The sequence below is a fragment of the Oreochromis aureus genome, linkage group 15, assembly GCF_013358895.1.
Source record: "Oreochromis aureus strain Israel breed Guangdong linkage group 15, ZZ_aureus, whole genome shotgun sequence".
NCBI lineage: Eukaryota > Metazoa > Chordata > Actinopteri > Cichliformes > Cichlidae > Oreochromis > Oreochromis aureus.
Window position 1 is genome coordinate 9,073,314 of NC_052956.1, and position 17,430 is coordinate 9,090,743.

The 17,430-nt window shown below is 40.3% G+C and overlaps 1 protein-coding gene across 7 annotated transcripts in view; it reads right to left on the reverse strand.

The window, feature by feature from the left end:
• The window catches only part of si:dkey-71h2.2 (low density lipoprotein receptor adapter protein 1), a 106,098-nt gene extending 90,024 nt beyond the window's left edge, over positions 1–16,074 (reverse strand). For 6 of the 7 annotated variants that reach the window (XM_039598877.1, XM_031731963.2, XM_039598879.1 and 3 more), the window contains exon 1: positions 15,681–16,048. In XM_039598877.1, the coding sequence (XP_039454811.1) occupies positions 15,681–15,765 (85 nt within the window). In that variant the 5' untranslated portion in view covers positions 15,766–16,048. Of the gene's footprint in view, positions 1–15,680 lie in introns of all 7 variants that reach the window. The other variant, XM_039598876.1, reaches the window with a different exon arrangement.
• Between the last annotated feature and the right edge of the window lie 1,356 nt (positions 16,075–17,430).

The window sequence follows — 17,430 nt, forward strand, 5'->3', positions numbered from 1 at the left end:
ACACCTGTAAGTGTATTTACTTATTTATATTCACTTCCAAGTGAATGGCTTGTGGCTGGCTGTAAGCGCTGGATAGCTTTAGCCACTTTGTCTTTGTTAGCGTCTTTAAATTGCTCATGTTTGATAAACAGTGGTGCAATGGTTAGCATTGGCCCATCACAGCAGGCATGTCCTGGGTTCAAATAAAGTCTTTATGTGTGAATTTGCATGGTCTCCTTGTATCAGTGTGGATACTCCAGCTTCCTCTAACATGCATGGAGTTATGCTAATTGGTGATTCCAATTTTATCAAGCGTGACTGGTTGTCTGTCTCAGTGTTAGCCCTGTGACAGATTGATGACCTGTCCAGGGTGTACCTTGCCTCTCACCCTGTGAAAGCTGGAATAGGCTCCAGCACAACCCTGGACTGAATAAGTGAAGGAAAATAGATGATTAGGTTTGTTGAAGCAAGAGTTTTCATAGTGGTTCCCCTGTCGTTTACTTTGGCAAACTATGTGCCTTCCCCATTCACAGCAAAGAACTTGTTAACAGCCAAAGTCTCACCAGCTTCTCGCTACGAGAAGATTTGCCTGCGCCGCTGTGCATGTGTTGCACATTCGTGAAAGGGGCCAGCTCATAACTAGACATATGTGACACCCAGGCCAAGAACGCTGAAAACCATCCGATTCTGGTCCCCGGCTGGTTGATTGAGTTGTTTGGTGGAAAATAAATGTGCTTCAACATTTCAAACTCCTGCTGGATTTTCATCCCGTTTCGCTTCAGCCAAGCTCACAGGCAGCTTGTTTTATGTAATCACTAGAGCCAGCTTTCTAAGAACCCCTCTCACTCATTTTACTGAAAATATGATACTTAGGTCTAGGAAAATGGAAGGGAGATGGAATACACTCGTGTCTAGAATGTAACTCGTGTCCTACACTTTTGTTTTTAACAGCATGTCCATGATTGTTTCCAAACATTCATCAAGTAGCTTTAATTTTGCATATTTAATCGGACCTTAAACATTCACCTGTTAGGTCAGAAAAGCGCCATTTAAAATGTTCAATTAGTTGTCTTACTATGCAACACAGAGCAGCCCTCATTTGTCAAACAGGGTGTTTACAGTTTCTTGAGTTGTGGTCTAACATTGACTGAAGGGCACTAAACATGGAGGTGGCTTGCACTTTAAGTGTCCATTAGAAACACCCTGAATCATCTTTACTGAGTGACTCAGCATCCACCCTTGTTTATACATGTAGAGCACTGTGTCTGTTAAATTATGTGATTTCCATACAGGTCTGAACCACTACGGTCAATACCCAAGGATCTAAAATAACACTGCATCCTAGATTTATTACTTTACAATTTTTTAGATTGTAGCAATTGCTTGTGAAAGCACTAAACTCAACCACAAAGGACAGACTGAAAACTACTAACTGTATAATTATGTATGGAGAGAACAATGATAGTCATCATCTATAAAATGATTTTACATCAAAGTTCACTAGAGGGAAAGTAAACATTTCCAAAGTCATGGCAAGTTAACACAGCCACAGAAGAGACACTTTAATATCGGAGCTATTTCCTCGCGGCCATTTATTCATAAAGTATAATCGCTCTGCACCATACAAGGGTTGTTTTCATTAGCAATTCAAACAGGGCGTGATTTTCTCTGCGCTGATACGGATCTGTTCCCCCAGGAGTCCTCGAGCTCCCATTTCAACATCTTCGTCAACTATAAATAGCCTCCCAAAAAGAAAATCTATTCAGGAAATAATAGGTTTATATTTAATATTTTGTTTTCAACTCAAGACCAAGGCTGTGACTCAAATGAAAAGAGGAAAACTAGAATCCCCACATTCCCCAGTGCTAATCTCAAGCTGAGTTCAAGGGACAAACAAAGCAGTCATTACTTTTCCCATCCATTATCACACCAAAGCAAAACAAGTCACCTTTGAGAGCTGCTGATCTCATTTAAGACAGTGTATCTCTGCACCCCTTTAATAGATGAGGGCATCTCACAGGAATCCCTTCTAATGCAGTGGAGCACTTCAGACCCTTCCATCTGACAGATGGATGTTAGTCCGGCAAGTACCAAATACATCAGCTTCTAGGGTGTTACGCCTTTGGGATAACAAGATAAAGGGATAATCAATGTGAGTGCTTGAGCTGTGCATTTGGAAACGACTGATTTCAACTGTATACATTTTCCTGGCTTTTTTGATTTTCCTTTATATCAACTTGTGAGTTTCAAGATCCTTGGCTAGATTTCCAGAATGCTGCAGGCACTCCACAGGCAAGGTCATATTTTTTTAATGTGTTTGCCTGTTTGTTTGTGTGCCTGTAACTGTGTAGTGGTTAGTGCACTCGCTTGGCAAGCAAAAGGTCGCTGGTTTGATTCCAGCATGAGATACAAGTCCCCTTTGGGGTTGCATCAGGAAGAGCACCCGGGGTAAAAACTCTGCCAAAGCAAACATGCAGTGCGACCCCTTCTGGCAAAGGAGAAGCCGAAAGTGTGATATTATCCAGCCACAAAAACTGACGGCTATTTCCTGCATTTAGGAGCTTATTTTGCTTTCAAAAGAGCCGAAGTGCTGTCATATGGTTACAGTAAATATAAAGCTAGAGCCAGCAGCTGTAAAGCTAAGCTTAGCACAAAGATGAAAAACAAGTGGAAATAACCTTCTGGATACAGCAGATCTTAGTAATACTCAAGCAGCAACCTTGAAGGTGGTAAAAGCTGCAAAACCCAATGTGGGTTTGCCAAAAATAAAGAAATAAACATGTTTAAAGACTGGTACAAAAAATGGTTTAGTCACTGCAGCCAATTTCCCCCTTTTGTGGCAAATGTAGATGGGTTGATTCTTCTTCCAACTCTTTTGTTTAGATTTCATTGAGCCTTAAAGGTATATATTATTAGTCGCATGGCCACTTTGAGTAGTGATTCAGTGCTGAATCAAAATATCAACATCGCAGCGAACAGGGGACGCACCTTGCTACACATGCTAGCTGACTTCCCATGTTTCGATCCATCTAAACATGGTTATCTTACCTTAATTATAACAGGATTGTAACTGCAAAGATGCTGAACCTGAGCCTTCAAAATGGAAACGACAGATTGCATAAAAGGATAGCTGTAGCTACCAAAACAGCAGCCACTGGTTTCTAAGTTGCGTTTTGAGATGCCATCTTGAACAAATGGGGCAGATCTGACTATAAAAACCACACTATATCTCACACTGTTCCTTCATAAGCTTATAAGTTATCCTTGACACTCATCTGATACTTTAAGAACACAGAATTTACTGTGCTTTCCTGCTGATGTAAATGCCAATCCACCCCCCCCAAAAAAAACATTTAAATAATTTTGGATGTAAAACAGATCTCAATAATATAAACCCTAAAAAATATTATCTAAAAGAATTCAAAATTCATCAAACAGCAATTTTCAGAAGCTTTTAAAGCCAATATTCATCAGCTAGCCTCATAATTAATACCAGTATGATCAGAGGAATCCATTGAAGTATAACTAACTTATCTAAGCTGGGTTAAACACTTCCAGCTCATCTTAATAAACTGCAAAATCAAGATAACTTGTCTTATGATAAAACTTCTACTGGGATTTTTGATGCTTTGTTTCATTAATAACAAACAGAATGGGTTTCTGTACAGCGCTGACGACAGGCGTTTTCCCCTTTTAGTGTGACAGCATAGGGTTATTTTTAGGAGTGGGCTCCTCAGCTCTCAGTGCTGAGCTCAGGCAGGGACATGACGTGTCAGAAATGGTAAGGGGAGTTGAATTTTTCAGAGGTACAGAGCAGATGTGGGATTTGGCTCTCCAGTGGAGGGACAGGTTCAGCAAGATATGCATGCGTGCACACGCACAAGCACAAAATGCATCTGCAGTACTTAATCTCTCTCCTACACATACAAACACACACACAGAATAACAATTGACAACATGCTCATAAAGACTCTTACACTGGAGTGACAGCATATCCTATTTCATAGACACCTGTCATAGGCATCAAACAAGACAGAGCACTCAAATGTTTGGACTTCACACAGTAAACAGGAAGCTGTATTTGTGTGAGTGTGTGTGCACATTATAGAGGCTGTGTGAACAAGGACCTCTCCCAAGATAGGGGCTCTCAGTTTCTCTCTGTTGCATAATTCACTTCACTTCAGGCCAGGGAACCTTGTTGGTGCTAATAACACTCCAGAGAGAATGCACCGAATAACATTCAGCTCTCTTTAAGCCACTAAAACAGTAGTTTTTTCTGCACATGTTACTGTTTATAAAGGGGAACGGGGACACGTGGGAGTGAATCATGTCCTCTTGGCTGTAACTGATGTACTGGATGAAACTGTTAATAACCCCAAGGCTTTAAAAAATGAATTACCAAACATAAACATTTATAGCAAATATTCTACTGTGGACCACGAGAAAACGTTACGCTTGCCACAACACAACACAAACCCTCGTGGGGGGGTTCACAAAGAAAATCAATATGGAATATGATGTGCAGCAGTTTTTAATAACATGAGGCTGAGGTTTTAAAAATCAATATTTGTGGAGTGAACCAGGGAAGAAAATAAACCTGCTTGCTTCAAATGTAACAGGCGCAAGACAACATGTGGAAGAGCGAACAAACCACGTCGTGAAAAATCTGATTTACTTTCTGAATGTTGGCTGAAATCGATACAACATATAGAAATGTACATAAAGGTAACATCTGCACTACCCTTTCCTGAAAAATTAATAATACGATATGTGAAATGAAATCAAACCTTAAAGTATTAATACAGAAATTATTATGCTATGGAATACTACAACTCATCTTTGAATGAGGCTTCCTTCAGTTTCAAAATATCCACCGCAAACAGGAAGTTATCACACAAGCATACAAGCGGTTTTCAGCTGATTTTGTGGAATAGTTTCATGTGACAACATCCCAAATCCATTTAATACTGCATATACTCTTGGATGTGGAAAAATGAAGACCAAAACTTCACCTTTGCAGCCTGAACTGGATTTACAAGAAGATGAAGGAAAGCGGCAAAAAATATAGAGGATATGCTAGTTTATAAATGTACTTCCACTACCTACTACTACCAGGCAGAAATAAAAAATACACACTAACAAAACAAAAGAGTTTATTACACAGTCAGTTCTATGTTTCTGAGCTAAATTTGTGCTAAAGGCAAAGTAATGCTTTGAATGAAATGCAAACAATGAGCGTGCCGATATCCTCACAGCGGCGATGCCTGCAGGCTGGTGTTAAGTGGACAAAACATTTTTACAAAGATCATGCCCATATTTGGTAGTTTGTACAAAATTAGCACGCCACTTACCAACCCCATTTATTAGCTGTACCATGCTAGTATAAAAATGAGATTTAACAAGATCCTGAAAACATTCCTAAGAGATTTTGATCAATATTGACATGACAGCATCACACATCAAAGCTCCTGTTCCACCACATCACAAAGGTGCTCTGTTGGATTGAGATCTGGAGACTGTGTTGAGTACAGTGAACTAATTTGTCTTTTATGCCAATTAAATGATGCTCCAGTGGTAATGAGGGACCCAAACTGTGCCCAAATATATCTTGCACACCAATACACCACCAGCAGCAGCTTGAATCATTAATATAAGGCAGGATGAATACATGATTTTATGTTATTTATGCCAAATTCTGACCCATTCATCCATCTTCTCCCGCTTATACGGGGCCAGGTCGCATGGGCAGCAGCCTAAGCAGAGAAGTCCAGACCTCCCTCTTCCCAGCCACCTCCTCCAGCTTGTCTGGGGGAACACCAAGGCATTTCCAGGCCAGCTGAGAGATATAATCTCTCCAGCATGTCCTGGGTCTGCCCCAGAGCCTCCTCCCGGTGGGACATGCCCGGAACACCTCACCTAGGAGGCGCCCAGTGGGCATCCTTATCAGATGCCTGAACCGCCTCAACTGGCTCCTTTCGATGTGGAGGAGAAGCAGCTCTACTCTGAGCCCCTCCAGGTACTTCTCACCCCATCTCTAAGGGAGAGGGCTTCGAAGGAAGCTCATTTCTGCCGCTTGTATCCGCAATCTCGTTCTTTCGGTCACTACCCACAGTGACCATAGGTGAGGGTAGGAATGTAGATCGACAGCTAAATTAAGAGCTTTGCTTTTACACTCAGCTCTCTCTTCACCACGACGGACAGGTACAGGGTCCGCATCACTGCAGCCGCCGTGAGAGAAATTCCCAGTAGATCAGCAGTTTCTGAGATACTCAAACTAGTCTGCCTGGCACCAACAAGCATGTCCCATTCAAAGTCACTTTAATCAGCTTCCTTCTCCATTCTGATGCTCAGTTTCAACTTCAGCAGGTCGTCTTAACCATCTTTACATGTCTGATTGAATAGAGTTGCTCCCAAGTGATTGGCTGATTAGACATTTGGTTTAACAAACAGTTGAACACAGTACAATGGAAAATTTTGACGTGACATGGCCTGGTATAACACAGAAAGGCTTTGGATCAGCAAAGTGATTCATCCTCATGTGGGCGCCAAGAACAATAAAATTTCATCCATAAAGTAGTTACTGAGATATTTTAGTCAGAACAAAAATGGTCGACTGATACTTTCATTTTTCACCATCTAGAACATAATGACAGCCGGTTGCTAGTCAACAAGTCTTCAGATTACTCGATTATTTTGCCTCAGAGTTGAGGAGTTTTATTTAGCGACCAGCCACTTCATGACGCTGACATTTATTTTTTTTTCTCCCATTGTCGCTACAAGTCACTGAATTTCAGTGACACTCTGTGGTCTCTGGTTGCCACATGCCTGCCAGTCTCTTCCTGTGTAGGCGTCCCTTTAGACTCTCAGCACAAGCATGGCTAAAAAGGTCACATGCCAAGCACTGGGGTATTTGCTACTAGAAGCCTAAAATAACATTTCTAACACAACATGACATTTATACACATATATATATATTTTGTCAGTTTCCTCATAAAACAATGCAGGAAAAAAATAATCAAACAAACTGTAGCGGAAAAAGGCTATGCAGAACTGTGAGATAGGTCTATGTGCTTTTGACAGTAATCCCACTAATCAGACTGCTGGGGCGATGGAGCTCCTGCATTTCCCGTCTGAAGTGGAATGCTTGAAAAGACACTCAGACAAAAACATCTCTGCTGTTATCTATGCAACTAAATAGCACTGATTTGTGTTTGAAATGTGGTTATAGATGAAAAAAACATTCAAAAAGAAAAAATATAATGACTGCTGTTTTATTTTTTAATCAAACACAAGAAACACAGTGAGATCCTATTTTCAGTGACAGTGTTTTCTCAGTTAGACACACAGTGGGTTAAATAATTTAAAATCTTTACTGCAAATAATAGCTCACAACTTAGATAGTACTAATCTTTGAAATAAAAAATCCATTAGACAGGTTTCTTGCCTTAAAGCACGCCCTGTAAAAACTCATTAGCAGCTTTTTATCATCTAATCTACCATCAGCATGCGACTGGTGGGACTGATGAGTAGTGAACATGAATTATGCAGACTATAGGTGGGAAATCTGCTCACTCAAATCATCATCTGATGTAGTGGAGCTCAGCTAATGGCATATACTGGCTTAACTGATCCTCTAAATCACTGTGTGCTTATACATGAACCCTAGTGAGTGCAAAGAGAAATAAGAGTGCCTCTACTTTTAGCAGAAGAAATCCAAAAGCACAGCAACATATGCACTGTATATAAGACTAAATATATGCACTATTCTTGCTCCATTTGCCTCTTTCTGGGTGGATGATGTTCTTTAGTGCAACAGTAAATGGGACACTGCTGGTTGTGTACTTTATGCTAATTCAACCTTTCCTAAAGATGTCATGTTAAATGAATCAGGTCTCTACACTTAAGTAGCCAATGCATTGAATCCAGGCAGTCTACAGATATAGTTGTAATGGTTTACTGCCAGGACTGCATTATCCAAAGCCAAGTACGCTGAGTTTTTTACAAAACATGTTGCTGTTGACTATTTAATTTACAAATAGTTTTAGGACTGTCAATGTTGTGCTGTATCAGGGTCAAGAGTCATGTTTAAAACCTGATCACACATAAGGACAGCCACATGGCTACATCTGGTATTAAAATATAACTAGTTTGGTTTTGTTTTGTTACAGTGCAATGAAAACACATTTTAGGCATGAACAAAGTCTAGAATTTTATTCGGCCAATCATAATTTTGGTTTTGTTGTTTCGTTGTGTGTTTTGCATCATCATCCTACAGCATAACTTCCTAAAAAGCTCCACTTGAGCTTCACGCCATGAACTGATGGCCAGACAGTCTCCTTCAAAATTTTCTGGTAGAGAGCAGAATTCATGGACCGTCTATATTCTGAAACAACAAAGCAGCCCTGGACCATCAGACTACCGCCACCATGTTTGACTGGTGCTATGATGGTCGTTTTATAAAATGCTGTGTTAGTTCTATGTAGATGTAACAGGACTCAAACCTTGTAAAAAGTTCCGTTTTGATCTCATCGGTTCACAGAATATTTTTCCAGAAGTTTTAGGAATCATCAAGGTGCTTTTTAGCTCCTCCTGGCTGAGCTCTTGGAGTGCCATTGCTGGCATTGTAAGCTTTTATAGACTGAGAGATGTCAATGACTTAGTTTCTCAGATTTTCTTGGGTTTCTTTAGTTGTGCTGATTTTTGAGATCTTTTAGCCAACTTCACTTTGTCAGACAGGTTCTTTTTAAGTAAATTCTTGATGTAACAAGTCTGGCAGTGATCAGGCCAGGCCAAAACATGCGGTTAATCACAGTTGATTCATGATTTAACAAGAGGGCAGTTCAATTTTCACATAGGGATACATTTCACATAGAGATACATTTTGATAGCTTTTTGCTCATTAATGAATAAAATCTACTCAGGTTATCTTTGATCTGAAACATATAAACACAAATTAAACACCCACTCACATCATGTTTCAGTTCATCTGTTTAATTTAAACAACATGTTTTTTTAAAAAAAATCTGGGACTCTCGAATATTTTAGTCTTGGAACTAAAGAAGTTTTTTCAGTTGTCTTCAAGAAACTTAAAGAAGACCAGTCACTTTTCTTTGCAAGCTCCTTAGATAACACCATATAATGTAACTAGTACCTAATAAAGCTATATTACTAGTACTTATTTCTGGATCCTAACACAGCTCTGACTGCTCAATTAGTCACTAATTCATCATCTTATTTATCACATTCAGATCCTGGGATCCACAGCGGTGCGTGTGGGCAACAAGGTCTCAAACAGCATCACCCTGAGCACGGGGGCTCCACAAGGCTGTGTGCTCAGTCCTCTGCTCTTCACCCTGCTGACACATGACTGCACACCAACCTACAGCTCCAACCACCTTGTGAAGTTTGGGGACGACACAACGCTAGTGGGGCTCATCACCAAGGGCGATGAGACCCACTACAGGAAAGAGGTCGAGCTCCTGACCACGTGGTGCAGAGACAACAACCTCCTGCTAAATGTTAGCAAGACCAAGGAGGTTATTGTCAACTTCCAGAGAGGCCACACCTGTCACCCCCCATTGACCATCGACGGCGCTGCAGTGGAGAGGGTGAGCAGCACCAAGTTCCTGGGGGTGCACATCAGTGAGGACCTCTCCTGGACCACCAGCACAGCATCACTGGCCAAGAAAGCACAACAGCGCCTCTACTTCCTGCGCAAACTCAAGCAGGCAAGTGCTCCACCACCCATCCTAACCACATTCTACAGAGGAACCATTGAAAGCATCCTTTCCAGCTGCATCACTGTGTGGGGCGGTAGCTGCACTGACTATAACAGGAAAGCTCTACAACGCATTGTGAGAACAGCTGAGAGGATAGTTGGTGTACCACTCCCCTCCCTGCAAGACATCTACACCACCCGCCTCACCCGCAAAGCCATCACAATTGTCAACGATGCAACCCACCCCGCGCACTGTCTGTTCAGCCTCCTGCCCTCCGGAAAAAGATACAGAAGTCTCCGCTCCCGCACTACCAGGCTCACCAACAGCTTCATCCACCAGGCTGTGAGACTGCTGAACTCTCTCCCTCCCGGCTCCCAGCCAGCAGAACCACCAGATTGGAATAGGAAGACAGACTGGACTCTACACCCCCCACACACACACACACACACACACACACACACACACACCCACAACAAGGAAAGACTCTCTGAACCAAGAACTGGAAAACATTCCTGACTGAAAACAACTACCTCTGCATTACAATTGCACACACCTGCTGCTATATATTTTTAGTATTTTTTTAGCACTATTTATATTATTTATATTACTATTACTGCTGCTACAGTCTTATGCTGCATTAAAACAAAAACACTTACCAACCACAACCTGGGACTACCTCAAGTAGACTAGTACACTACTTTCCAGGGCACACTGTTGGAACACTTTATTATATGTTAGGTCCTGTCTTGTTATATCCTGTATGTTACCTAAATGTTGTGCATCTGCACTTTATTGTTGTCTATGTCTACGCATGGGACAGTGTGAAACGTAATTTCAATTCCTTTGTATGGCAAGTACATCTGAAGAAATTGACAAATAAAACTGACTTTGACTTTGACTGGGAACCCTGTGTAAATTGATCTTTACTAATCCTGGTCTTCAGCCCTTTATTGACACTCCCTTCATTCTTCCTTAATGGTGGAGGGGGACTATGCTTCCTCTTCCTCTTCCTCCTCACTGCTATCTCTCTGGGTCACGGGTTCCTGAGTCTTAATGAGCCACTGAGAGATAATTGCTCCTTCAGGACAGTGTTAACTGACACCAGTGTCTCCTGGATGACATTCAGTCAAGCCCCTGTCAGGTTCAATATAACCAAGGGCTATATTCACAGCCAGAGATTGAACCTAATGACTCCTGAGTCCACCAACTTCAGATCGAGCTATGATCTGAACTGCAAAGCACAGCAAAACAAATTGCATATTCTGACAGTTTGTTCAAAGCCACAGGGCTTGAGAACTCAACAGAGAGACACAAGAGATTTTGTTAAGGATGCTTGTTGTCTTCTGTTTTCTTCTTCTTACATTGATCACACAGCTACGCAGCAAAAAAGAAGATATGATCCATTACAAAAAGCACTTATAAAATGCAATACTAAAGCAAATTACGCAGTCTTACTTGGCTTCAGCTCAGTCTCCTCCAGTCACAGCATTTTGAACTGATGCAGCAGGGACATCCTTTAGTGCCAAGGGCAAGTGTGTGTGACTTCTAAGACACAGGAAAGGTCTGTACTGCTACTGTGTGACGTGATGCAAAGGGACGGCCTGTACTCAGGGTACATGCTGTGTCCTCTTCCATGCTGCCAGTGGCTTTGACCTCAACAGATGACAATGGGCAGCCACAGTGGGCGATTAGAAAGTGCTGCACATGTCAGTTTTCCACTTGCTAAAGGACTAAAGACAGACTACATTTAAGGTGGAGCAAATAGATCACTTAATTTTAATAAGGTTTATTAAGCTGGCTGGTTAAAAATAAAATTGTTATTATGCATTGTTTTTGTCTTTTTGTTTTACTAATGAAAAGAGTGGTCACTCTTCATTTCATAGAAACCTATAAATATGTTATATATATAAAATTTTAAAGTGCTTTAATTCCACAGCTATTCACAGAGGGGGTTCATGACTTTCACATGGTTGATGGTAGGTAGCAGTGGCCGCAGTGACTCCAGAAATGCTTGCAAAAATGTGGGACGGGTTTGACTACCGTATGGACATATATCCAGAGGGGGACATATTGACCACTTGTAATAAAATAAATAAATAAATTTTTGTTATATAGGGTGTATCAAAAAAGAACCACACAATTTCAAAAGGGTAATTCAATTCAGTTTTTTCAATTCAATTTTATTTATATAGCGCCAATCATAACAACAGTCACCTCAAGGTGCTTTATATTATAAGGTAGACCCTACAATAATACATACAGAGAAAATTCCAACAATCAAATGACCCCCTAGGAGCAAGCACTTTGGTGACAGTGGGAAGGAAAAACTCCCTTTTAGCAGGAAGAAACCTCCGGCAGAACCAGGCTCAGGGAGGGGCGGTAAGTTAAGTGTAACCTTACAGTGGTGGACAATTAGAGGTCAGAAGGCAATTAAATTAATCAGTGTAACACTCCAGACACAAGTGATCATCCAATTAAATTCCTCTGTCTCATTCCACCTTCACACTGGAGTCTCATTTAAAACAAACTCTTACCTAAATTAACTAAATACTGTCCTTAAAAGTGATTATTTATCCACAGTGACTTACCATCCACACTCCACATGCAGTTTCAGTTGGCTGTCAGCACAAATAATTCATCGCTCTCTTTCAAACTTAACCACACCTAATGTGTGTGAAAGTGCCAACCGGCTGCGATGTCACCTTATTTAAATTCCGACAGGCAGCTCTGACGCATTGCCACATGCTGGCGTGCAGACACTGTCCTCTCTCCACTTTGCCTGCTTAAGTAGCATCTGGACATCAACAGCCGCTCTTACTGCCTGCACCGTTTCCTCACTGCTGCGTTCACATGTTTCCCCAGCCTGATCTCTGCGGTGTTTCTCAGACACAAACTGCTTCTGTCATCAGGTGCCGAAATCCAGCTGGATTCTGCTCTGACAGTGTCACTCTGCCTTTTCTTCTCTCTCTCACTGGCAACAACAATAAGAGAAGAAAAGCACAATGCAGGGGCTTCTGCTTACCATGTGTCACAATCGATGTCTTTCAAAATGACACGCTGATGGTTTGTTTGTCATCAAAAGTCAGCGCGGTTGATGCGCAGAGTATTGTGATGTGGAATTTTTTTTTAAATCCCTCACTGTTTGGGCACAATCAAAGGTTTTAGCCCAGCAGTTACGAGAAGCTGGCAAACCCAAGCACTTATTTGAGACAAGACGCCACTTAAAACTGCCATTTTGTGCTTGAGTTGAGAAACAAAATGCATTTAAGGCACCCAGAGACAATCATTAAAGCCCAAATCCAACAGATTTATGTTCGGGCATTCAATAATTTATGTAGAACATGTCCAACACAGCAGAAGAAACTAAGAACATCTTGCTGGCTGTGAAATTAATCAGTCATGTTTAATGAAAGCTGGCACTAAGTAGGAATTTTGGATGAAGCATAACCAGCATGCTACCATTTATTGCAGTGGGAAGCTCACAGGCAAAGTAGCAGAGAGGAGGGAGCGTTCAAGGCGGCACTTGACACATTTGTGTTACAGCAGGGCTGCAGGCTGCAAGGCAGTCTGCCACTGATGGTGTGACGAGGTTTGCTGCTCTGACCCTTCACTCAGCACTCAAAACCTCCTGTACTTCACACTGTGGTTGTCCTTAAGCAACACTGCATATTGAATATGGTCAAAAAAACTTTTTTAAAAACCAATAACTAAGAATTATGATGTAAATTCAGCTCAATTATTAAAGATGTGTTTGTTGCATATTCATTTATCTTCATTGAGTGATAATTAGCCGACTTCTGTGGATGAAACTCGCTGAAAAATGGTTTAATTTTTATATTTTTTAAGTAACTGTATAATCTTATAAGACAGCTGAAGTGTATTCAACAGAAAAACTAACCTAGACCTTTAATTAGATCTTAGTAGGATTAGATCTTAGTATAGTTCTCAGTTCTAGCTGCAACAAATGAATACCATGCTGCTTTTAACTAAGACAGTCATAGCCAGAGGCAATTTGATTGCTGTTGCCAGTCTGCCCTTATCCCCAACCTATTTTCACTTTTTTGAAGACCTTGAATGAATTTTCTTTCCCATTAAGCACCAAAGGATGAACTTGGACCAAAGGATGAGCACTGATTAGCCTCTCAAGGTCACTGTGACCTCCCAAAACACATTTTGACTGTAACTCAAGAATTAATATACTACTTATGACAAGATTTCATGAAAATATCTAACAGGATACAACAATGAAGTGAGGAGATTTTATAAGCAAAAGGTCAAAGGTCAACTTTCTGTGTTATTATAATGTTCCTACAAACACATGCATTATTCAGCTCCATAACTCAGGAACAGACTGGGACTATGCTTAACTTTGATTAGGTGTTTCAGTAATCTGTATTGTGTTGTAATCTCTATAAAATCCCTGCAGTTTTCACTACTGATTGATGGCCGAATGTTGAACCTGATTTTACAAAGTACAAAGTTGCAGTATTGATCTATCAGCGGATTTATTTGTTTTTTATCTATAACTACATATATACAAGTGATGAGATCATAGTTTATGAACTGTGTAGGAACCTACTTTACAAATTAACAAGTAGCTTACCTTATTTTTTTTCTTAATATTTTCCATTAAAATAAAGATTGCATTACAATTACAATTGCATTGTAGTATGTTACTAATAATACACTGTTATGAATGTGCCTGTGATTGCAGAGAACATCTGATAGATATATATGAACCAAAATACCTCATCATTTGTTTTACCTTCCTAGTGCCAGGTTAGACTCTCTTTTGCCTTCAGAGCTACCTAAATTCTTCGTGGCACAGATCCAACAAGGTGCCGGACACATTCCTCTGAGATTTTAGTCCATGTTGACATGATAGCATCACACAGTTCCTATAGATTTAATTCAGCTGCACATCCACAATGTGAATCTCCTGTTTCACATCCTAAAAGTGCTTTACTGTTATAATAAATTATTATTTATGTTACCATTACCATCCTAACAGCTCAAAGCAGTCTAGCTATTCTCCTCTGAAGCAAACTTCCCAGAGAACTGCAGCTCACTAGGTAGCTTCTCATTTTCACACCATTCTCTGTAAAACCCAAGAGATATTTGCGTGGAAAAATTCCAACAGATCAGCAGTTTATAAAATACTCAGAGCAGCAAGTCTGGCACCAACCAAGTCGCTTAAATCACCCTTATTCTCCAATCAAATGCTCATTTTGAACTTCAGCAGGTTGTCTTGACTACATGCACTGAGTTGCTGCCATGTGATTGGCTGATTACAGATTTGCATTTATGCAAAGTTGAGCAGGTGTACCTAATGAAGTGGTAGGTGAGTGTAGATGGCTGTAAAATGCAGCTAGGTGGAAAACTTGCAAAGCTCTTATGCTAGCATTCTCAATTAATCTATCAATTATTGTACATATTACTAGATTAAGCGAATCCAGTGGGGAAAATGCCAAAAAGAAAGAGTCCTAAGATCCCAAAGTGAATGTTTCAGTGTTTCCAACAGTACACAGCTTTAATATATTTAACTAAAAAACAAGAACAGCAGCTATTTAGATTTTAGTTTAACTTGTTTAAACGGGTAATAAAGAAATACTGGCTCTAAGTAGCCATTTATGTTGGTATGGGGCAACTGGCAGCATTAGCTCCATATCACACAGGAAGAAGTAAAAGTGACAGGACTGTGCTTGTGTTTCTTATTATGTGACAGCTCAGAGTCAACAGCATAATAAAACAGCTTGTAACTGTACAGCTATGGCGCTTAGATTTGGCAGAAGGACAAACAAAAGCGCCCGAGCAATAAAACAACAAGTCCACTAGCTTGCTGCGAGCAGCCAGAGGCACACACTGCCCTCCTTTCATACTCCCTCTCTGACAGATGATGATGCCGCTACGCCACATGAAAAAAACAAAAAGAATCTTTGCAAAACTGTAACCGTTTCCAAACATTTGTATCATCTCACTCACTTTCGTGTTTTGAAGTTCCCCATGTGTGCCGCGGAACTCCCGGGCTCTTGATAATCGCTCTGCCGGCAGATTTCAGGGCATCCATCACGAGGTGTGTCTGCTCTCCGGCAGGTGGATTCCCCAGTCACCGGACCACAGGGAGGAAAAGACGGAACAGCCTGCGCTCGATGGCGGATACGCCGGAAAGGAAAAAGGCGAGGGAGATAGGATACAGATTCAAGTTCCAGCCCCGAGCCTCTCTTCCTCGCTCTCTCTCTATATATCTTTACCTCTCTCTCTCTTTCCCAAGTGATAATGTGAGCGGCTGAGGGCACACACACGAGTCCACTGCACCGTTTCCAAAGTTGAGGGCGTGTCCTTCTAACCTTCACGAGCTTCCTTCAGTGAGAGGGAGTGACCTTAATGGAAAAAGTCATTACAGTCTAAATGTGTGTAACGAGGACTTACACACACTAATGAGTTTATGCCTAATGAGCTTACAACTGCACTTTCTGTCTCATAGGATTTCTTGCGGGTTATTGATCAGTGGTGGGCCCATTGTTACCATGGTTTCTTTTTCTTTAAGTTTTAATTTTTTTCAAAAAATGTCATTTTAGCCCTTTACCATGTTTAATATTTTAACCTTGACTAGAAACAACCCTACAGTTTTATTTAAGGGTGGAGATAAAATCATTAGCTACTGCTGACCATTTTCTGCCATCTGTATTTTAATGTTTTTTCCACATGTCCGTCTATGTTTCTTGCTAATAATAAACAAAGTAACAAAAGTAGTCAAAAGTCGAAATAATAAATAATTTTTTGGTATTTTGGCGCCATCTTTCGATTGTAGCTCGAAATTGCAATGTCCTTGTAATAACTGCTCTGACATCCTCACCTACTCGACAACATATAGTAAGATTTTAAACAGATTAAAATGTCAATAAAATTTAGATGGCACGGAGAAAGTGCTTTAGTTTTAAAGGATCTCAAGACAAAAGGATAAAAATTCTGTTCTCTAAATGTAAAATGAAACCGAAATATATAAAATTAGAGGTTTATTTATTTAATAAAACTAAACCTATACCAACCACGTATATTTTATTTAACCAGATTCCATTAAATTTAACACTTTACTTACTCTTACACCTGTAATTTAATTAGTTAAAGTCAGCATATTGTACATTTTTTAATGCAAGGGGCTAAAATCCACTGGTGTACCTTTAACATAACCAAATATCTTTCTTTGATATGTTCTGCCCAGGTTTCATATATTTCCCAATACCAAATAACAATCATAACATTTACAAACATTTGTTTCATATGTGATTATGCAATATTAAGACACAAGGGTCTACAGTTGTGGTCAGAAGTTTATATGTACAGATCATCGGCATGAATGTCATGCTAATTTGGAGAATTTAATGATTTCTTTAAGCAGCATATATCTTAAATGGCTATAAAAACAAGAACTGGGTACACAAGTTTGAATTGCTTTCTCTTTTCTCTAAGAGAAAGAAAATTTTCTGTAATTCACACAGGGTCAGAAGCATACATACAGCTTTATATACCTTGACCACATATTTTTGGTGTTCATCAGCAAAAGTCTAGCTGGATATTTGATGACTCTTCTTGGCAAAATTTCATTTAAATTGTCTGGTTTCCTAGCATGGACCAAGCTTTTAAGCATGGTGGACAGATTTTCAGGGCTGAAAGTCGAGGTTTTCAAAAGGCCATTCCAGAAGCCTTCCAGTTAGCCTGCTTTGTCCATTCA